The 23,864-nt window shown below is 38.7% G+C and overlaps 1 protein-coding gene across 1 annotated transcript in view; it reads left to right on the top strand.

The window, feature by feature from the left end:
- The first annotated feature begins 667 nt into the window (after positions 1-667).
- Positions 668-23,864, top strand: part of hif1aa (hypoxia inducible factor 1 subunit alpha a) — a 44,877-nt gene continuing 21,680 nt past the window's right edge. Inside the window, exon 1 of the mRNA XM_007247542.4 lies at positions 668-1,712. Within this exon, the coding sequence (XP_007247604.3) occupies positions 1,681-1,712 (32 nt within the window). The 5' untranslated portion in view covers positions 668-1,680. The remainder of the gene's footprint in view (positions 1,713-23,864) is intronic.

Raw genomic sequence — 23,864 nt, 5'->3', positions numbered from 1 at the left:
GACGCCCTTTCTTCAGAGAGCTGAAGGAATAATCCCGTAGTTCAGCTTCTGGAGTTTTATTCCTTAGTTTCAGCACCAGCTTCTTACAGCATAACCACCAATTAGTGTAGCAGACTTGAAATTTTACCAACACTTGGAGCCACACACACACACACACACACACACCACACACTCGGTAACTGTAGATTTATTCGTCATAAATGCAGCATGGCGCCCAGTTAGCACATGCAACAGTAAAATGTCCTCCCTCCTGCCTCCATACAAGACTTTACAATGCTTCTGCTTATGAACAATGTATATACAATAGACTTTTGTATTGTATTTTAACATACAGGGCAGAACACCCATCATTTCAGAAACAAAAGAGATCTAGAGTGCTAGAAGGTACTGTATGAAGGTGTTTCTAAAAAAAGTGAACAATAAGTGGAAGTAGAAGATATGAGAGTGTTTCTAATAAAGTGTCCAGTGAGTCAAAACACAAGAAGTCAATACACTACAATAATGAATTATGGACTCTGGGGACACAGCAGAGGCTCGACAATACAGTGTCGTGTAGTGTAGTGTAGTATAGTGTGTTAAGTGTAATACAGTGTAGTGTAGTGCTGTATAATACAATATAATGTATAGTGTAGTAAAGAATTATACAGTATATGTAGTGTAGTGCAGTATAGTATAGTACAGTAAATTGTAGTGCCGTATAATACAGTATAGTGTTGTACAGTATAGTGTGGTGCAGTATAATACAGTATAGTGTAGTGCAGTATAATACAGTATAGTGTAGTGCAGTATAGTGTAGTGCAGTATAGTGTAATCCAGTATAGTGTGGTGCAGTATAGTACAGTATAGTGTAGTGTAGTGCAGTATAGTATGGTGCAGTATAATACAGTATAGTATAGTGCAGTAGAGTGTGGTGCAGTATAATACAGTGTAGTGTAGTGTAGTGCAGTGTAAAACAATATAGTGGAGTGTGGTGTAGTGCAATATAATATAGTGTAGTGTAGTGTAGTGTAGTATAAGGCAGTGTAGTGTAGTGTAGTGTAGTATAATACAGTGTAGTGTAGTGTAGTGCAATATAATACAGTATAGTGTAGAGTAATGCAGTATAATACAGTGTAGTGGAGTGTAGTGGAGTGCAATATAATATAGTGTAGTGTAGTGTAGTATAATACAGTGTAGTGTAGTGTAGTGCAGTATAGTGTGATGCAGTATAATACAGTATAGTGTAGTGCAATATAGTGTTGTGTAGTGCAGTATAATACAATATAGTGTCTTGTGTTTTAATACAGTACAGTATAGTGCAGTATAGTGTCATGTATTTCGATACAGTGTAGTGTAGTAGAGTAGTAGTGTGTAGTAGTGTTGTAGAATGTACTGAATGTTAAGATAGAATTTGTCCAGGTTTGCTTTATTGTTATCAGGCTGTCAGTCGGTCGCGCGCTACTAAACCCTGACTGCACGAGCTCACGAGACTGAGGACCATCCAGACGCAACACCATTCAGCCCTGTCCGGAGCTCCCTGCGCGCTCCCGCTGCGGGCACGTGACCGGCCTGCGCGCTCCCGCTGCACTCGCGGTGTGTGAGTGAGAGGCTCGCGGAGCGGCGGATCCGAGCCCGCGCCGGTGCGCTTGTTTACTGCACGGACTTCACTCGTCACGAGCGGCGGCGGACGCTGATTAGACCATGACGTCAGGAGCCGCACCTGGGAAGAAAAGGTAAATGAATCAAACGAATCGCTCGGTTTCTTCCACAGGTCTGTGATTCATTCAGATCAGCAAATGCAGAACCTACAGAACCTACAGAACCTACAGAGCTAAACAAACTCTGACACTTATCTGCCACAACATTAAAACACTGGCAGCTGAAGCGCTTTGAAGAACTTTGATTATCTGCTTCAATGTTTATATATGTATGGTGTACTGGCTATATATTAGGCAGTAAGTGAACAGTCAGTTCTTGAAGTGTGTCTTGATGTGTTGAATCAAGAAAAAAATTAAAGTGTAATAATCTTAGACAACCAGACAACAAAACAAACAAACAAAACTACAATGGCCAGATAATTGATCAATCAGAACATCTACAAAACATCAGGCAGGTCCTGTGAACTGTTCCTAATGTGCAGTGGTCAGTACCTACCAAATGTACTGCAAGGAAGGACAACCCTGAGTCATGGATGCCCAACACCTATTGATGCAACAACGTGCAACAGGATTTAAAGAAGCTGCAGTGATGTCTTGGTGCTCCAGAAACCACAGGACTTCTTTAGAGGTCTTCTGTAGTGATTGCCTCAACAGGCTCAAGCTGTTTGTCAGTTGACTTTAATGTTATTGCTGATGTTTCAGTGCTAGATTGTTTTTTGGCTTGATCTCAGTCTAGGTCTGGGAAATTAGCCCTTAGTACGCTCTATTTAATGAATTTCAAGCTTGGTTTTCTAGACATAGATTCAGCTTAGACTTGGAATGATTTGCAGTGCTAATAGTGAGCCAGGCTTAGGTTTTATAGAGAACCCTAACAATTTTTTTTTTCACTGTAGTGGTGAATTAAACTATATGTGTGAACCACCATCATAATTTCTAGGCATGTCACAAAAATGTATGGTATCAACACACCTGTTGGGCAGTACATGAACATGACCTCAGTCGTTTTTGCTGACACCTGTATTTCTCATTGTGTTCATTGGCTTAACCTAGTAATGTGGATGAACATTAGTTTATGTTGTAAATATAGAAAATATTTAGGGTATTTAAACATTAAGGAGTAGTTCCCCAGAAAAGGGATTAAGCACAGCATTTTCCATTGATAGATAGGAAAACATGGTCTGCTCCAGGACTAGGCTTATTCCTTCTTTGGGAAACCGAGGACAAAGCCTAGTCCTGGACTTAATTTTTCTTTTGATTGAGAATCTTAAAATCATTGAGTAATGCTGTTTAGTCCAGGACTAAATTTATATACTCTCTGGAAAACTGAAACAATTGTTTGATTTTCTATTCAGGGATTGAGCCTAGTCCTAGGACTACTTTTTTTTTCTTTTACCATTCAGATTGCTGTATAGCTCAGGACTAAGATTAATCATTGGGTATTACTCTTAAATAATCCGAGAAACCAGCCCTTAACATCCCAACTCCATAGTGTATATGAACATTTTTGAAAAAGTCAATTGATTGTTAAAAGCAATGTTTAAATGCATTATTATAATAGTGGCATGAAATGTCCTAAATATTTACATGAAAGCTTTGCGCATCTTGGGTGGATTTTCTTAGCCAGCTTTATGAGGTACAATCACCTGAAATGGCTTTTAGTTAACAGTTGTGCTAAACTTGTAAATAGTTAATTTCTTGCTCTTTTAATGTGTTTGAGAGTGTCAGTTGTAAAGTTGTGAAGAGGTAGAGTTTGTATAAAGTTAATAATCCTATGTTGTCATGTTCTAATCCATATTATGGATAACTACTCAACTACTCAACTAAATAAAGAAAATAATGACTTTAAGAAATGAAGAGCTTTGAAAGTATTTTCAAGTGCAGTTGCAAAGACCATCAAAAATGATATGATGAAACTGGCTCTCATCAGGACTGCCCCAGGAAAGGAAGACCAACAGTTACCTCTGTTTTATACGATACGTTCATCAGAGTTACCAGCCTCAGAAGCTACAAGTTAACAGCACCCCAGATAAGAGCCACTTTAAACAGTGACAAAATATTGATATTGCAGTATATAATATTGTTTTTGTAAATCCATAATAATCCATAATTCCTATTATTTGCTTATTTAGGAGTATTGTATCCTCTTTAGTAACACAGGTCCTGCAATAAATCACATATACTGTATATTGTCCAACATACAGTTTGTGGTTTCTGTGACAGGCCTAACCATTTCATATAAAACTCAGAAGACACAAGTGGTTCACTGGTGGGTTTGGACAGTAAATAAAATGGCTATATATGTGTTTTGCAGTCATGTGACCACTGGTTCCTATAAGCACCACTCACTGAGCCCCCTTAACACCTCTAGTCTTCCTATCAGTCCAGTCCACACGTGTGAAAAGTGTTAATTGGAGGGTTTGCTGTGTGAGCTGAGGTGTTAGTGTGTTACAGCATGAGACACTAAGACAGTGCCATCTTCACGCTGATCTTTACACTGATCTGATTTCTACCTGTTGTAGCAGCTTTAATGATCAGTATGACCTTTACAGATGCTTTTTTTCTCGATCTTCCTAATGTATATTTTTCTTTTTTCTTTAAAGTTGTTTGGCTGTTTATGCTGATACAGTGCCCACACCTTTATGAAAAACAGTATTCATATGTTCACCACACTTTTACAGAAGTACATTTTTTGCACTTTAAATTAAGGATTAAAATTAGATGACAAAGCATCCATATTTTATCATAGTACAGTTTCACAACTTTTAATTAAATTAGATTGTAATATAGTACCCAACCCCTACAGTATACAAATCAGTACAGTCAAATCAGTGCTCTTCTAATTGAGTTACTATAGTTTTTTTCTAATAGAAGAACAGTTTCTGCTCTGTTAATAGAGTTAGATTCACTATAGTAAAGTATATTCACTATCGTGCAGTCTTTGCTCTTTTAATTGAGTTAGATTGTAATACAGTGCCCAACCCATACAGTGTACAAATCTTAAGTACAGTCTTCTCACTTAGTTGAGTTATTTTGTGAAACAGTATCCAAACCTTTACTATAGTATAGTTTCTGCTCCTCTAAATGAGATAAATACATGCACTATAGTACACTTCACTAAAGTTTTTTTCTAACAGAAGAACAGTTTCTGCTCTATTAATAGAGTTAGATTGTAATATGGTACATTCACCTTCACTATAGTAGAGTCTTTTCTCTTTTAATTGAGTTATATAATAGAGTATTCATAACCTCACTACAGATTGTAACACAACACCCATCATTTTACTATTGTCCTGTTTTGGCTCTTTTACAGTCAGACTGTAATATAGTACTAGTGCATTCTCTATAGTACAATTCTGCACTTTTATTTGAGTTAGATTCTAATACAGTACCCATACATTTATTAAGTACAGTTTCGCTGTACTTTAAATGAGTTTTAAAGTACACACTTTATAGGAAAACAGTTTCTGCTCTATTAATAGAGTTAGATTGTAATAAGGTACATTCACCTTCGCTATAGAACCGTTTTTGCTATTTTAATTAAGGTGAATTGTATAACATAGATTAATTATAGTACAGATTCTCTGTATTTTAATTGAGTTAGATTGTAAGACAGTGCCTGTAAGTTCACTATGCTACAGTTTCTCTGTACTTTAATTGAGTTAGATTGTAAGACAGTGCCTGTAAGTTCACTATGGTACAGTTTTGCACTAATGTTTGAGTTACAATGTAAGACAAAACCCACATATTTTTACAAAATAACAATTTCTGCTCTAATAATACAGTTAAAGTTTAATTTGGTACCCTTAACTTTACTATAGTGCAGTCTTTGCACTTTTTATTTGAGTTAGATTGTAATTTAGTGCCCATGCATTCATAATAGTACAGTTTCTGCATGTTCATTTGAGTTACATTGTAATATAATACCTGTAATATTACAGAAGAACAGTTTCTGCTCTATTAATAGCGTTATATTGTAATATGGTACTGTTACCTTTACTATAATACAGTCTTTGCCTTTTTAATTGAGTTAGATTTTAAGTACTGTATAAATACTTCCACAATAGTAAAGTTTATTCAAATTCAATTGTGATACAGTACCTATACCTTCAGTACAGCACAATTTCAGCTTTTTTATCTGAGTTAGATGGTAATGGTTTCTGTACTTTCACTATAGTGCACTATAGTACAGTTCAGAAGTTCATTTAAAAAAATGAGGGTTTTTTTGGGAATCATTTGTTTACAATACAATAAATACAAACCTTTAATCTATTGTATGGTTGTGTGCCAGCCGAACCATTACCAGGCCAGTTCCTGTCCAACACCCAGTTCAGCCAATCAATCCTTAATTCAGTTATAAATAACTAGTTTTAGAAGCTATGAAACTGAGCTAAATGGACTGAAGCAGTGTGTTGGTTGTGTGTGACATAATTAGATCAGTGTGTGTGTGTGTGTGTGTGTGTGTGTCAGTGTCCCTCCAGCGGTGCTCTCGGTGACAGTGTGGCAGCGGGGCATCAGCTGACGCCCTCCGAAGTGCAAGGATCTCTGCTGTGGTATCAGCACCACTGTCATTAGCACGAGTGTGAGGGGATGTTGTAGAAGGTTAACCAGCTAAAAGGCTTCAGAGAAAGCCAACCGCAGTGCGTGAACCAGGATAACAAAGGCCGCGTGGGAACACGGAGGGATGAGGTGGCCGTACAGAAGGCTAGTTTAATCACACTGCTGACCTTTGGCCAGAAATAGCTCAAGGTCAACACAGTACAGGGGCTTCAGCTTTTCTAATGAAACATCAGAGTGTTGAAGCATGGTGGTTTACTTTCCACATATTATCACTGTAAAAGTAATATCAACTTTTTTCATTTAAAGCAAGTTAACCTGTCTGCCTTCAAACTGAGATCTTATTCCATTGATTTTCTGTGCGAGTAAATGGTTGAGATGTGCACCAAAAAAAAAAGAAGAAATGTTCGGTGAAGCATTTAGATGCTCTTATCTGGGATGCTGTTACCTTGCAGTTTTTGAGACTGGGTAACTCTGATGAATGTATCCTGTGCAACAGAGGGAAGTCCTGGTCCTCCTTTCCAGGGTGGTCCTGATGAGAGCAAGTTTCACCATTGCGTTTTTGATGGTCTTTGCAGCAGCACTTGAGAATACGTTCTTGAAATTTTCCAGATTGACTGACCTTTAATTCTTAAAGTAATTGTTTGGCTTAGTTAAGTAGTTATTAAGTAGTTTTTCACATGCAATTTATATTAGATATTAAGCAATCTTATTTTTGAGCATTACAGACGGAAAACAGCATTATTATATTTATTTATCACGGGATCATAACTCCCAAACAGTCAGCAGCCAATTAAATTAGTTGCAGATATGGCCTGTGTTATATCATAGCATATCCTCTTAATAAAAAATGAAAAGCCTCTCAAAATGTGTGTTTTTTTTTTTTAAAGCATAGACTTAAATTATAGTGTTAATGGTGAATTGGTCTTACAGTAATATGGGTCTAGAGAAACTGGTCTTGACTGGTATTGAGCATAGGTATAAGTATTACATTGCCTTCTGAACAGAGAATCTTCTAGTTTAGGTGCATTGATTCCAGGAAACTGACTCATAAAGTTTTATTTTAGATCTTTATAGAGAAGTTTACCCAGTCCAGATTGTTCACAGTGGGGGAGAATGGAACCTAACATCTGAAGCAGTGTCAGGCCCTATTTTATTATATCAACAGGCAAGTTGTCAACCGTGCACTGTGCAGCTTGACTTAGGGTGTGTCAGTCTTCGCTATCGTAACGACGGTAAAAGTATTCCTTGCTCGGTTTAAAATGCGCAAAGTGCATGTACTAATTCTCTTAATTAATCATGGGTGTGTTTTGCGTGTAATGTAAAATAAACCAATCAGTGTGTCACTTGCTTTTTTCTTTAAGAGCCACATGAGCTCTGACTTTGACGGATTGCTGTTTTAATGGCGCACTTACCTGGGAGTGGTCAATGATTCACAGCAGATTAAACTCATCTGCTCATTCAAGCTGTGAAGATGTTAATGTAAAAGTTGGGTTTGTGCACTGCTGCATGTCCTTGTGTGTGTAACCAGTGGGGGTGTACACATATTGGGAAAATGTCATGTGCCTGTATTGCCAAGATAGCAATAAATTGATGACTGTTGACATCTGTTTAGGTTGTTTTCAGTCAGTGGTGCACCTGTGTTTTCCATTGCCAAGATAGCAATACGCCAGAAATTTACCTAAACACCTGATTTCGCGACCACCACACCCATCAGCGTAGATGCTGTATACTCACAAGCGCTTTTGCTATTTAAAGGACACAGGCGCAAAGCATGAAAATAGACTGTTGGGAGGATGTAAGATAAAAAAACATCATTGACTATTTGTAAATTTTGAATTTTATTTGTAAATCAAGGTAGCAGAGTCTGGAAAAAGAGTGGAGAGACACACAGTCCAAACTACTTGAGGTCAAGTGTGAAGTTTCCACCAATCAGTGATGGTTTGGAGAGACATGTCATCTGCTGGTGTTGATCCACTGTGTTTTTTTTATTATTATTTAAGTCCAAAGTCAGTGCAGTTTTGTTTTACCACAAATTCTTACAGCACTTCTTGCTTCCCTCTGCTGACAACTTTTATGGGAATGCAGATTTCATTTTCCAGCAGGACTCTTTGTGTAATACATCTATATAATATATTTTCATCCATTTTCTTTTTCAGCTCCACTGATCATATAAGAGCATTTTGTAGTTCTATAATTACAGACTATAGTCCTGTATCGTATCTGTTTCTCTGTATACTTTATTATTATCTTCCTTTCATCCTGTTCTTCAATGGTCAGGGTCACCAATGGATGGAAAACCACCACAGAACAGCTAATGTCTGGGTGGTGGGTCATTATTCTCAGCACTGCAGTGTCTGTACTGGCATGATGGTGTATGAGGTGTAAGTAGTGTGTGTTGTGCTGGAATGAATGGATCAGGTACAGCAGTACTGCTGGAGTTTTTAAACACCTTAGTGTCACTCCTGTGGGCCATAACAAGGAGGTGATCATTTTCTTATGCTTGATTAGTGTAAATGTACTCACTGAATAGGCAGAACTCTGCTTATTCAACAGCAAAAAATGAAGGCATCTACTTTCTCCTTGATTCAATGTTAGTCATTATCATTTGGCTCCTGGTTTCTTTAATGCATTTAAGTTGATTGTGTTGTGGTGGTTCACCTCCTGCACTGCTTTACTGTAAATCACACCTCTCACTCTGGAGCTTTAGAGAAGAACACTCCAGTTCTTATGCTAAATTAGCCAGTGTTAGCCAGACGGCTAATTTATATGTTTATAAACTGTTAATGAAAGCAAAGTAAAAGAAGTTTTTAGAAGGAATTACAATTAATCACAAAAAATAGATAGATAGATAGATAGATAGATAGATAGATAGATAGATAGATAGATAGATAGATAGATGCAAAAACGACTAGTGCAAAATAAAGTAATGTAAAAGGGCATCTCTGAGAGTGTGTCTGCTGAGATGAGGGGTGTGTCCATGTAGTGACCAGAGTGGCCAGAATGACAAAGTGTCACAGAGTCTGTGGCCTGAGGGACAAAAGACTTTCTGAGTCTGTCTGTGGAGCAGGACTGGGACAGCAGTCTGCCGCTAAATGAGCTCCTCTGCCTGGTGATGGTGCATGGTGATATGCATGTTTTTTTCAGTACTTCTGTTTTTATACTCTGGCAGAAATCATCACATCCATATTAAATGCAGGAGATCCCCCAAACATATCCCACAGGTCAGTACAGCATTCTTTAGCTTTTGTGGAATATGGCAAAAATCATGGGACATGATACTAGATCCTGTCTCATGGGTTGTTGCACAAAAAAACCTGTTCTTCTCAGCGCAAAACACAAATCTCTTTAATTTAATAATTCTGAGTTCTGAAGGAGCTGTTGTTGGCTGGACTGAACCAGGTTGTTTATTAGCCATGAATTAACAATGATTTATGCTACTGTAGTGTATTAGAACTCCTTTTCAAATACACACGTGTGTGTGTGAGTGTGTGTGTATTTTCCTTGTTGAAATATTCAGCGCTTAGTGAGAGTGCTCTCTTGCTTCATGTATAATTAATCAAGGCTGGAGGCCAGAGGTGACCGAGACGATGATGGACGTATCGTTTATTGCCTCTTCTTCTGAGAGGGACTGAACGTCTGAGCTCTATTGACCGTTCTGAAAGCCTGCACAGAATATTGAGTCCTAATGACCTTCAGTCCTCAACAGTAGAGGTTATATCTCCTGGTAGAGGAGTGATGGTGGGGGTGGGTAATGGCCACTGGAAAGGTCAAGAAAGATCTACCAATCATTAAAGATTTAGAATGTATATATGGAAACTGCAGGATTTCACATAACATGGAAAAAACTGCAACTCTGAAAATGCATCAAAAATTTGCAATCATAGCTTTTGAAAAGAAACGTGGAACGTGGAAGCATTCCTGTTCAGTCTTGAAATTGCAGAACATTTTTAACTTGCCTAAAAAAAAAAATTATTCTGTAGTCTTCTTTAGTATGGGTAACAATTGGAATGGATTGGTATAAGTGTGGATGAGTATTGGGATGGATGTGTATGAGTATGGATCACTGTTGGCATGGATTGGCGTTGGGTTTGAGTGGTTGGGTATTGGGATGTGTGTAAGTATGGGTGAGTGTTGGAACTGATTGTTGTGAGCATGCATGAGTGTTAGAATGGTTTGGTATGGATGGGTTTTAAAATGGATGAGTGTTGACATGGATTGGCATTGGGGATGGGTTTGGGTTTCTGGGTTTTGGGACATGTATGAGTATAGATGAGTGTGGGGATGGATTGGTATTGGGGGATGGGTTCGAGTGGTTGGGTATTGGGATGTGTAAGAGTGACTATTGGAATGGATTGGTTTGAGTATGGATGATTATTGGGATGGATGGGTTTATATGTGGATGAGTGTTGGGATGGATTGGCATTAGAGGATGGGTTTGAGTTGTTGGGTATTGGGATGTGTATTAGTTATGGGTTTGAAGGTATGATTTTGTTTGTGGTTGGAAAGTAGTACATTATACTATTGTACTAAGAGTATATAACTCAATATTGTACAGAATTTACACTGAATTACAGAAACTAGAGGAACTCCTTAATTGATGCATCACTATAGCACATTCCAATTCTTTATCTACTCAGGCAGAAAGGCTTCTGATAGCTGTTTCAAATTACTGTAATTCTCTTACATCTATCTGTCTTTTACTCTGTATGTTCCAACTGTTTTGACTTAAACTGGTGTAAAAGTGTGCGTGCATGCATGTGCACATGTGTGTGTGTGTGTGTGTACACATGTATGTTATATAATTTACGTGCTTCTGGCACAGGCACACACAGGCTAAGCACCCGTGTCACATGATCACTACCCCTCCTCCCACCTGCCCGAGGCTTGTGTATGTGTGCATGTGTGTGTCGCTCAGAGCCCACCCCCCCTGCACTGTATTAGTCCTATTTCATGGCCCACTGACGGCGTCCTTTTACCCTGTCTGTGGAGCATCACTGATGAGAAATTACCTTTAATGCCCCCCACCCCCTGCTGCTGGACTCAGATGCGCTCGGTCTGCGGGAATGTGTCCCCCCTGCTGTGTGTGTGAGAGGGGTATCAGTCTGGTGGTGTGTGTGTTTGTGTGTGTGTGTGTCGGTGGTTTGTTGGAGTTGTTATGATGTCGTCTGGCTGAAGGGAAACAGCCTTCTGTACCAAAGTGCTCCGAGACGTTCAGCTCAACACAATCCCCAACACACCCCGGAGTAGTGAGTGTGTGTCAGCAAGCTGAAGCTCACACCAGTCACCAGTGTGTGTGTGTGTGTGTGTGTGTGTGTGTGTGTCATTACTGTCACATCAGAATGTTACAGCTTTACACTGCATTGCTGTTTTACACTGTGAACATTTGGGCCAAGACTGGAGCAGCACCAAAGGGGAATTATGGGTAGGGTAGTTTGTGTTGAATTACATAATTGTACTGAACACTGAAAACCTCAGGGATGGAGAGTATATAGTTTATGTATCGCTTTATATGGATTTATATATACAGTATTATACTATATAGTAGTATAAGGTTTGCACATCACTTTATAATACTGTATATTTGAGTATCTACCAAATTTATTACTGTATTATAAGGTGCGCTATCAATTAACGTCTATTTTTTGGCCTATTTTCATATTTTCATACATAAGGCGTATTTTAAGCGACAATAGTAAGGAACAAGGGTGTCACCATGTTTCTCTTCTAATTCAACAGGTCTCAAAGTAAAACGAGTGCTGAATGTTAATCTAAACTGATTTCTCTCCTAAAAACTGTTTATTTTGGTGAGTAAAGTGCTTTTGTTTACTTACAGTAAGCTTAGATTTCCAATATTTTAGAACAGTAAGCAGTGCTTAGTGCTAGTAAATGCTGCCCGACAGCGCTACACTGAGGATCCCTGAGTGTTCCAGTAAGCCAGAGTACTGTCAGCTAGCGGTTTGTCCCACTGTAGCTTGTTTTAATACAGAAAACACGCAGGCTATAGTCTAATATACTCACCTCTGAACGGTAAACAAGCTAGCGCTGCGGTTAGCAGCTTATGCTAATACTGCTCCAGCCTCGGCGCTGGAGAAACTTCCCTGAAACTCCTGTATAACACTCTACTTCAGCAGCGTGGCTTTACTGCTCCTTACAACCTGACTGGTAGAATTTATACATAAGGTGCACTGAGGATTTTTGGAAAATGAATGGATTTTAAGTGTGCCCTATAGTGTGAAAAATACTCTATATATTTTATTTATTTGTAAGTAGTGCTGGACGGATTGGCCAAAATATATATTACAATATATTTCTTTATTTCAGCCCATGAGACCTTATTCTGATATGGATATGGACAGTATAAAAGCCACTGTCTATGTTGTACATCGTCACACACTGACAGTCTATGGTAACAGACTATGGTAGTCTACAGTGTGCTGCTGTTTCTGCTCGACTTGAATTCTGTGAACTGATCAATAACAAATACTGCATGTCTCTTTAAAGACTAGACCAATTTATATAGTTTGATGCACTTTTAGATCGATAGATAGATAGATAGATAGATAGATAGATAGATAGATAGATAGATAGATAGATAGATACTTTATTCACCTAAAAATGACAAGAAATGTATAGAAAATTGTCATACATACCAGAGATTATTTTCAGAAGTTTTTAAACTACTCAAATATGAATTAAAGAGTAACTACACCAAGACATTAATAACTAACATTAGTAGATGAAATATGCCGCTCTATAATAATAAAATATACCAGTCCTGCTTTAAGTGAGTTTCAAATATTAACAGAATCTGGATTCTGAATCTGGGTATGATTACTAGGTACTAAACATAAAATATTTTTAAATCGACTTCTTTTTAAAGTTAAATGAGTTATTTTTAAATACAAGTGAGAGTGACAATATAGGGTAGGGACAGTGAAGTAGTGACATCCTTAGTACCTGATTGTCCATCTGACTTATTAAATAAGACCGGACAAAGAAAACTGCTGGAAATTTATACCAGAACTCAACACAATTCAATTCAATTATCTAACATGTCTTGACATTAATAATGCACTGTGTGTGTAATCGGTATCGAAGTAAAATGTATTAGATTGGGCTAATATAATCCAATAAAAGTACTGAAAAGAGCATCACCATTCCAGAGAATACCCTTTTAGCCCATGCCAGGCTTTAGGAATGGTGCCATACACACACACACACACACACACACCTGTGTTTCTCCTGTTTGTCTACATTGTGTTCTAGAAATATACAGACACATGCTAAATAGAGAATGTGTGTGTGTGTGTGGTGTCTGGAGATGAAATATGAGTTTAGTAGTAATATCATTAGCATGGATATGGATGGCGTGGTGTAACCGTTGCGGTAGGTGCACACTGCTGTCTCTGTGTGAAGTGAAGCGGGGTGTGAACTCCGGACCGCTCGTGTCTGAGCTGAGTTTTTATAAGGGGCTGGAGGGGCCGGGAACAGGCCTCACCCTGAATGCTGGGAAGAGTTTTTCCCCGTGTCCTCGTTCACCCTGCAGCGCTCCACCATGACCTCACTTACACCTCTCTTACTGAAGGATTAAAGTGATAGTTGGCCATAGGTACATATGTGCAGTGTCTGAAACTGATTCAGTCGTATTAAATCGTTGCTACATGGCTAATGTAAATCATTTTTATGTAAGTAAAAGTGCAAAAGTACTGGTTTCAAAACTACTTAAACTACTTTATTGGAAAAAATCCATTAAGGACAAAAGCTTAGTCTTAGCTTTATGCTGAGACGTAAAACAAATAAACACTAGCAACCATAACAGACGTGGAATATGTACAAGAAGACAGGAATATAAATACACACGCTGGACTAGCACATGCTTCCTCCGATACATGTGAAGTCAGCCACTGCTTCTTTTTGAGCTGCTGCTGATGCAGCATTGCCGAGCAGCCAGCGTGCTTGGAGGAAAGTGCAGTGGCTCGGCTCTGATACATCAGCTCACAGTGCGAACATCACCCTAGGAGTGATGTGGGGAGAGAGCGCCATCTACCCACCCAGAGGAAGCAGAGCCAATTTTGCTCCCTCTGAGCGCCGGCAGCTTGATGGCAAAGCTGCATGAGCTGGGGTTCGAACCTGCGACCTCCTGCTCATTGTGGCAGTGCTTTAGACCACTGGACCACTCGGCGCCCCCAAATGACTGCATTTTAATACAATGTAAATATATTGTAGAAGCTATGTTCTTGCTGGAGTCTGTGGGGGGCATGATGTGTGTAGATGTAATAGATTGTGTATAAACCAATAGGGTGTCGGAATGGTATATGTTTATATTTCTCATCTAACCACAGTCAGATTCACTCTGGATGGAGAGATTTATCTGGATATGTTTTTAGTATTAATATGTTTAGGTGTAGTGGGACTATTTTTAAAATGTAAGAAAGTAGTAGAAAGTTCAGATAATTGTGTGAAAATGTAAAGAGTAAAGGTAAAAAGTTGGCAAAAAAAATTACTCCAGTAAAGTATAGATAACCAACATTTCTGATTAAGTAATAATAATAATAATAATAATAATAATAATAATAATAAGAAGAAGAATTAAGTCCTTATTTTTTTCTTTCAACCGCTATAAAATAATACTAGTAGTATTATGCATTAAGCTTCCCCAGAGTGTCAGATGGTATGTCAGTGGTGTCAGCGGCAGCAGTGTTGAAGATGGGCTCTTAGTGTTCCCTCGCTCAGATAGGGAGAACCATAAAACCCTAATCACGTCCTGCAGACGCTCCAGCGCTCCTGGGTATGAACAACAAACTGCTAGATAATGAGAGAGAGAAAGTGATATTGGATGTGTTTAGCTTTCTGAGCATTCCCAGACGACCAGAAAGAGAGAGTGTGGGATGATGTGTTTACCAAGGGTGCAGTTTGGGGTTTCAGGAAGGGGGTGGTGAAGGTTGTACTTACATACATACCAAGCATGAATGCTAATGCGGAGAATGGACTAAGACTGGACTTAGAAATCTTTATAAACAGACACCCAAAACAATGGCCAAATGGATGCTACAGCTGTTCCGTGATGGTATGGACCAGACATATCAATTGTGCTTTCTTTCTCCATTTATTGTGATATTTACTGTGGGATATTTAAATGTAAATAAAATAATGAATGTAAGAACTGTAAAATGCAATTAATCAATAATACTCTCAAGGTCCGTTGGCAGTTGGCACAGCAGTGCCAATATTACACATTATAGCACAAACCTCTAGTGTTGTAATGCGATATATACCACAGTTCCATTATCACTTTTTATTAAAAGATTTTGAGTTAAACAGGATGAGAGAATACAAGGATATATTTTTGGGTTATAAAAAAAAATAGTTCCATTGCTGCTCTGTTTGTAGCTGCACTGTTTGACTTGTAAAAGCACTGCATTGTTGCTAGGTTACCTGTATGTGGCGGAGTAATACATGGAGAACTTTGGTTACAGTGCATTACCGGCTGATAATGGCACTCATAGAATGCCTCTCAGCCAATCACATTGCAAGGGTCGGAACTAACTGTTTTTCTTTATTGTAAACATCTCAGCTTGGTTGTAATTCAGGATTTCTGGAATTTTCTGTTCAAACCCTGCTGTAAAAACAGTCTGGCCTGCTTAAGCTGGTCGTGCTTGTTAAACTAGATGTTGATCAGAATAGGGTCAGTTTTTGTTTGGGTTTTTTAGTTAACCTGGTTGACCATCATAGCATGATCAGCATCACCAAGCCCGGCTTAATCAGCATGAGTAAGAAAGTCCGCATGACCAGGATCATCAAAATGGTTGACTAGCTTGATTAATATGGTAAACCAACATGGTCAGCATGATTAAATTGTCAACTAGCATGGCCAACAACCCTGATGGACAACCATTGTGACCAGGAACATGCAAATGCTCAACTAGCTTGACTAATTTGGTTAACTAGCATGACCACCATCACCAAGAGGGATAACCCAAGGCAAGGTCAATGACAAAGATGGTTAATTAGTGTGACCAGGAACATCAAAATGCTTAACTAGCTTGTCTAAGGCAAGACCAAAATCATAAAGATGGTCAAGCAGTGCTACTAGCATGATTAAGATGACCAGCAAGACCAAAATGATCAACCAGCATGGCTAACAGCAAAGATGGTCAACCAGCATGACCAGGATCATCAAAATGGTTGACTAGCTTGATTGATAAGGTCAACGAACATGGACAGCATGACTAAGCTGGTCAACCAGCATGACCATGATCACCAAGATGGTTAACTAGCATGACCAGTGACCATGATGGTCAACCAGTGTGACCACTATCATCAAAATGATCAACTAGCTTGGTCAGGATGGTCAACCAGCATGACTAAGATGGTGAATGACCACCATCATCACCAATATTGTCAACAAGCATGAACATGGTGACCAGACTGGATGACCAGCATGACTAGCATAACCAAAAACAAAAGCATCATGCTGACTAAGAGCTGTTAACCAGCTAGCTTCACCAGTATAGACAGACAATTTATTCCCCTTAATGAGCAACCTAAACCCATGCTAACTATCAAAACCCAGCTTAAACCATTAAAAAACAACTAGAAGCAGAAACTGGTCTTAAGATGGATTTTTTCAGCAGGGCAGTTTTAGTTTGAGGTCATGCTTGTTGTCATGACTATAACGTTAGCGTTCACAGTAAACTGGAGTGAGTGCTGATGTTAGCAGAGCTAACCTCACTCTTACTGTTCTAAGAAACTATTCAGTCTGTTTTAATGAAGAATTAGCAGGTGGAAGAAGATGTGTATGCTATGAGATGCCTGAGTTCTGCTCTGACGCCAGCAACACCAGTTTAAACTAGAGGTTATTGTACTCACTCTAATCGGATATTAGCAACATTAGCATTTTTGACTAAACTCATTCATGAGGCACAGCCTGTTTTCTTAAACTCATGTGTTTGTCTCCAGTCATGTATAGCGTCATTATGCTACATTTCTTGTCAGCATTGTCTGACATGCTGTAGCTAATTTCAATAAGATACCAGACAGGAAAAGACCTAGACATGTTTCAGCACATAATCAAAGTCCTTATAGACAAGTCTGTTCACTCTGCGGCCATTTTTTACAACACATGCCTACCATCACTGAAAATGAAGATGGAATTACTGTTTTAATAACTAGGGTTATACAAAGATGAGAAAATTATTCCCATTCATTACTCTGTAGGTAGAAAGAAGTGTAGATACTAGGGTTTAAAATACTTCTGTAGAAGTTGAAGTATCAACTCAAGCTTTTTACTCAAGTGAAAGTGTAAAAGTACTGGTTTCATAACTAATTAAGTATAAAAGTAAAAGTAATGTAAGGGTAAAAATGGGTCCTGTAGTACCCAAAACACATTTTTATAAAAGGCATAATGAATACAATGTTATATTAAAATGTTATGCAATGTCATTGCTGCACCACAGGCAACCAGCAGGGGAGCTGGGTAATGAAGGGGAATAATCTATGAAGTTGGGTCATGCAACTTCAATTCCTAGAATCCCCGTCAGTGATCAGCCACACCTGTACAGCACTATATAAACCCCCAGTCAAACCACACTTTTCTGTCGCACCTTTGTAGACGGGTGACTGGTAACAGATAGTATAAGACTAGACAAGACAAAAAAAACAAGAAAAAAAAAACAAGAAAAGTAAAGAAAATGTAGTGTAGTTGAATTTCTTTGAGTTGAAACAAAGTTAAGAAAGAGTACTGTGCTTTGTTGTGTTATAACTTTGTTTGTTTTTTTTCTTGAGAAAGCTTTGTTTGTATATTATAAGTGACATTTCCTTTGTTCTGCTTCGGGTGTTTCTTCTAAAGGTAGGTGTTTCTTCTAAAGGGTAGTAGGGTGTTTCTAATAAATTGGCCAGAGAGTGAAAGAACAATATAGTAGTAGGGTGTTTCTAATAAAGTGGCCAGAGAGTGAAAGAACAAGATAGTAGTAGGGTGTTTCTAATAAAGTGGCCACTGAGTGGAAGCACAAGATAGTAGTAGTGTGTCTCTAATAAAGTGGCCAGAGAGTGGACGCAGAAGATAGTAATAGGGTGTTTCTAATAAAGTGGCCAGTGAGTAGAAGCACAAGATTGTAGTAGGGCGTTTCTAATAAAGTGGCCAGAGAGTGGAAGCACAAGGTAGTAGGAGGGTGTTTCTAATAAAGTGGCCAGAGAGTGGAAGCACAAGATAGTATGAGGATGTTTCTAATAAAGTGGCCAGTGACTAGAAGCACAGGATAATAGGGTGTTTCTAATAAAGTGGCCAGTGTGTGGAAGGACAATATAGTAGTAGGGTGTTTCTACTAAAGTGGCCAGAGAGTGGACGCAGAAGATAGTAATAGGGTGTTTCTAATAAAGTGGCCAGTGAGTAGAAGCACAAGATTGTAGTAGGGCGTTTCTAATAAAGTGTCCAGAGAGTGGAAGCACAAGGTAGTAGGAGGGTGTTTCTAATAAAGTGGCCAGTGTGTGGAAGGACAATATAGTAGTAGGGTGTTTCTAATAAAGTGGCCAGTGACTGTAACTGTTTACCTATATATTTGAAGTGATCAGTAAGCCAATGGTTCAGCGCAGGGGGTTTTAATGTATTGGACAGTGAGTTTAAAAAGATGGCAGCCATTAGAGCTGCTCTGTATTCTGCACTGTTGTGTTTACTCCAGGGAAATGCACTTCAATTCTCAATCTATACTGATTTCCATAGCCTGTGCGGTGAGCAGTTACCGTTCAAATTATAGAGTTTAAAATAGATTTGCCTTATCTAAATGTAATAACTCTAAAACATAATTTGGGGTTTCGATGACATCACTGTTCATCACTGTGGCCGTTTCTCATCTGCGTTCTTGTCTGTACTTGTGTTCTTGTGGACTCGGGAAACGTCATCAGTCGCAGCCCAAGAACTGTTCCAATTCAGAAGATCACAGTTAGCCAAGTACACAACTAATACCCGGATGTGTTCTTGCTCCTCCCACTTTATCGAGGATGCATGGAAGGTGACTTGTGTGGACTTCTTACAGCCCGATAACCCAGAATGCACCTCGCAGCAGTATCAGCGCAATGCAGGAGGAGAAGGGACATAACTGTAAGCACCTGTACGTTTTCAAAACAGGACTGCTGTGTGCTAAAATAACGTTTTAAGTTATTTTTAGGTGAGAATGTAGGGGTTTAAACTTCAGACATGTGGTTTATTTGTTAAGAAAGCGGCTAGGTGAAAATGTGCTCCTATGTTTTCAGAACAACGCTTTCCGCTCCTCTAAGAGGGTGACGTCATCAAGTACACAGCTGTGAAAAATTACAGAACAACCGTCCCGATTCCTCCTGTCTTCGGGAGTACGCACTCGCTGTCCGAACTTCCCAAGTCCGTACTTGCCAAGTACGGGAGTACAGATTTGTGTACTTGTGTATTAAGAAACGGCCCGTGTGTTGATGAGGGAAATCAGTTCTGTGACTCGTATGACTTCCTGCTCCCTCATATAAACCCCAGTCAAACCACACTTCTCTGTTGCACCTTTGTAGAGGGCTGACTGGTAACAGAGGCAAGACAATCATGGTGTGTGGGTAAGGATAATAAGTTATGTGGCTGATATGGCTTCTTACTACCTTATTAGTAATTTGCTATATAGGAAGACACTATTTTGGTTACTATGTAGCAGTAAAAAAACACAAGTGAATTACCCTTTGTTATGATGTGGGGAAAGAGCGCCATCTATCCACCCAGAGAGAGCAAGGCCAATTGTGCTCTCTCTGGGATGGATTTTCTTCTCAGATTCATGAGGTAATCACCTGGAATGGCTTTCAGTTAACAGCTGTGCTGAACCTGTCAAGAGTTAATGGTCAGTCAACTCCAACAATTTCAAGAACATTGAAATTTTATCCATCTAAAATCCATCAATTTAGATGGATTTTAGATGGATAAAATCCATCTAAATTATTCACAGAGTATTTTGGTTTGTTTAACACTTTAACACAAGTTCTTTAACAGGTACTGTATAATACAAAAATGCTGATAATATAATTAAATCGTTCTTTTTGTAATTACTGATCTGTACTTATGAATAATATCAGCAGTTTGTTTTAAGGGGATGGGGAAATAACAGGAAAACACCCTATGATACTGTTAATAAGCTAAACATTGGTTTCCACTTTACAATTTGGACACTCAGAGAAAAATGTCAGACATATATAATAGTGCTCTAAAATATACATATGGATTCTCATTCAGATACAGCACAATTCCCTTTGAACAATGGGAAAAGGGGAATTTTTCAGAGGGTTCTTTATTCCAGGCAGCGTGGTTCTATATCCTCCGGAGACCTGGCATTTAGTTTTTCTCCACTGTAGTGGAAATAGGTTTAGACCTATAAGCAAACACATTTTTTGCTCTCTGTTTGAATCCTGGTCTGTTCAGTGAGGCCATGGTTGCCTTTGTTTTCAAATATCAGCCATCGCAGCTTTCACATTTGATGGCAATAGGAAGGGCAAGTGATCAATCATTTGTAGACTGCATATGTTTCTGTTGTCAATAATCATCAGCAAAATGAGATTCTTAACTTTTTATTTTTTTTCTCTCTCTAATTAACAAGGCCAATTACCTAACCCACTTGTTAGGACTTCCCCTATCACTAGTAATTCCCCAACACACCAGGAGGGTGAAGATTGCACATGCCTCCTCCGATACATATGAATTAAGCCACCCCCTCTTTTTAAACTGCTGCTGATGCAGCATTGCCGAGTAGCATCACAGCACACTCAGAGGAAAACGCAGCGCTCGGTTCCGATACATCAGCTCACAGATGCCTTGTGCTGATCTACATCACCCTAGGAGTGATATGGGGAGAGAGCGCCATCTACCCACCCAGAGAGAGCAAGGCCAATTGTACTCTTACAGGGCTCTGGCTGCTGATGGCAAGCTGCATGAACGGGATTCGAACCAGCACCAACTTCAGTTTTGAAAGATTAGAAAAATATGCATTTTAATCCTTGCAAACCACAGCTTTAATTCAGTGTTCACTGTAATGGACAAAATGACGTTGGCTTAATTTTTTTTTCCAGTTTAAATGCTGTGAAAGCAGAGGGCTGTATGAGGCCAGAAAAAAAATCTACAGTTTTGTTGAATTGTGGAGCAGATTTTTAAAAATATTTTAGAGTACACAAACCAGCAGAGAAATATTTTTATTTTCATAAAAAATATATATATTTACACAAATCCTGAGAGAATCTGAAAGAAAGACATAAGTGGTGTTGGCAAAAATCTTAGTCTCTAGAGGCACAAAGCTGGTAGAGCTATACCCCAAAAGATTTGCAATTGTAATTGCAGTGATTTTTTTTTTTCGTTCCATTATACAACTATGTGCTAGTCTCAATCTCAATAAAATACATTTATGGTTGTGGTTGTAAGGTGACAAAATGTAAAAAATGTAAAGTTTTAATGTTTAATTCAATGACAATATTTTAATTACCTGAAAAATCTCAGGAGGATATTTAGAGTCATGACATCTCTAAGATTAATGCATAAATACATATATGTTTCATTCTCGGGTAGATGGTAGAATTGCTGTATATACATCTCTCTCTCTCAAAAAAAGAGACCACTCCAGTTTCTAAATCAGATTCTCAGATTTTCAGTTACTGAATCAGATTCTAGGGCATTTATTTGCAGAAAATTATGAAATGGCTGAAATAACAAACAAGATGCAGGACTCAATAAAAAAGAAATCAATATTTGGTGAAATAACCCTGGTTTTTAATCACAGTTTTCATTCATCTTGGCATGTTCTCCTCCACCATTCTTACACACTGCTTTTGAAGAACTTTATGCCTTTACTCCTGGTGCAAAAATTTAAGCAGTTCAGCTTGGTTTGATGGCATGTGATTATCCATTTCCCTCTTGATTATATAGTTTTTTTTATTTGGTAAGATTAAAACTTATCATTTTTAGTGGTAAATTTTTTTTTTTTTTTTTGCTGAGTGTTCAAAAGAAAAAACCCACCCCCTCCACCCCCAGGTTGTGCTAACTTTAAGCAAATAATTGTATACATTTTTCTAAATGATAAACAGCTCTCCAGCCGAACACTGCTGTTCATTAGCAGCAGGTGATTCTGAAAGCAGCACACCGGTTATTAATAAAGGACTGAGAGTGTTACATCGGCTTAGAACACGCCTCAGCCAATCGGATTCCAGGACAGGAGCTATCTGTCTCACACCACTGATTGAGTGTTTAGAAATTGCGTGAATGAATCATCTGCCTGTGTCCCAGTCAATAGAGAGAGAGAAAGAGAGAAAGAGAGAGAGAGAGAAGTGTATCACCCCATCCCCCTTTACCTCTCTCTCATGTGGATAAGGCTCTGTGATTACAGTCAGTATTTTCTCATGACTGGTGGCAATTCTGACACATTCTTACACACACACACACACACACACACACACACATACATATGCAGACACACACACACACACACACACACCTACAGACAGTCCACAGGCAGTCCATTAGCAAGAGTGGACACAATGCAGCTGTTTTCTGTGGTCCGTTTGCTCAATATATCAGAGTCACTGTGTTTCTGCCTTAGGCCTTTTCCAGCTGTTTGCATGATTGTGTGTGTGTGTGTGTGTGTGTGTGTGTGTGAGTGGTTTGCTGTAACGTACTAATAGTAGAAAGTGAGAATGTGGTAAGGTAGAGACGCATGATTCCTTGACAGTGCTGTTGATACTTGGTTAATAGAATGAAACTGTTTTGCTAAGTGGTTGCTATGGTATGCCAATTGTTTTTTAGGTGGTCGCTATGACAGCTGCTATGGTATTTTAGGTGGATGATATGGTATTCCAGATGCTTACCAAGGTAGTTGCTAAAGTACTGCACATGGTTTCCCAGATTCCCCAGGGGTTGCTATGGCAATGCTATGGCGATGCTGAGTGAATATTCAGGTGGCTGCTATTGTTTGCTAGGTTGCAAGGACATTGTTTGCTCATACTTTGAGTTGTTGCTATGGCAACAACTGCCACTGCAGAGGACCGTTGATTAGATAGATTACACTCACATTGATAATCAACATACAGAATGAGTATTATAATATCTTTAATTACTTATAGAGTGTCACAGTAATTGGAAAAAGAGGAGAATAATGTTTGAACAGAAGAGTTACCAATACAACACAAGGAGATTGCAGTATTGAGGAGCTTGATTAACTTACATAACTTGAATTCAGTGCTTTCAAAAAACAATAAAACGAGGAGCTGCATCCATCTGTGGTTGAAGGCCACAGGCTGGAAATTCTAACACAAATGCAGAAGAAAGAAACTCAATCAGGGGTGGGTGGATTAGGGTGGATATGGTTAATACTTTTTACTTATAAACTTTACTATATTTAAACAACAAATATGTACTTTTTACTCCTCTTTCTACATTTGTCAGAACAGGCTCCTTCGTTTATTATATTTTTTTAATGTAACTGATCTGATCAGGCAGTTAATCTTGAAACTCTGTAATCTTTGTGAAACTATTTAACAATAGAATGTGATGATCTGTACTGACAGACAGCATCTGTGACACTGAGACACTCACTCAACCTGACTGAGACACTCATGTAGTCTTGGCAGTTCTTGTAAGGCTCAACAGGGCATCTGTTCGCAAATTAAGGGCCCTGTTTTAGTGATCTA

Source organism: Astyanax mexicanus, chromosome 7 (assembly GCF_023375975.1).
Source record: "Astyanax mexicanus isolate ESR-SI-001 chromosome 7, AstMex3_surface, whole genome shotgun sequence".
Taxonomy (NCBI): domain Eukaryota; kingdom Metazoa; phylum Chordata; class Actinopteri; order Characiformes; family Acestrorhamphidae; genus Astyanax; species Astyanax mexicanus.
The sequence above is the reverse complement of the archived record's forward strand: the minus strand, read 5'-3'. Positions and strand labels throughout refer to the sequence as shown.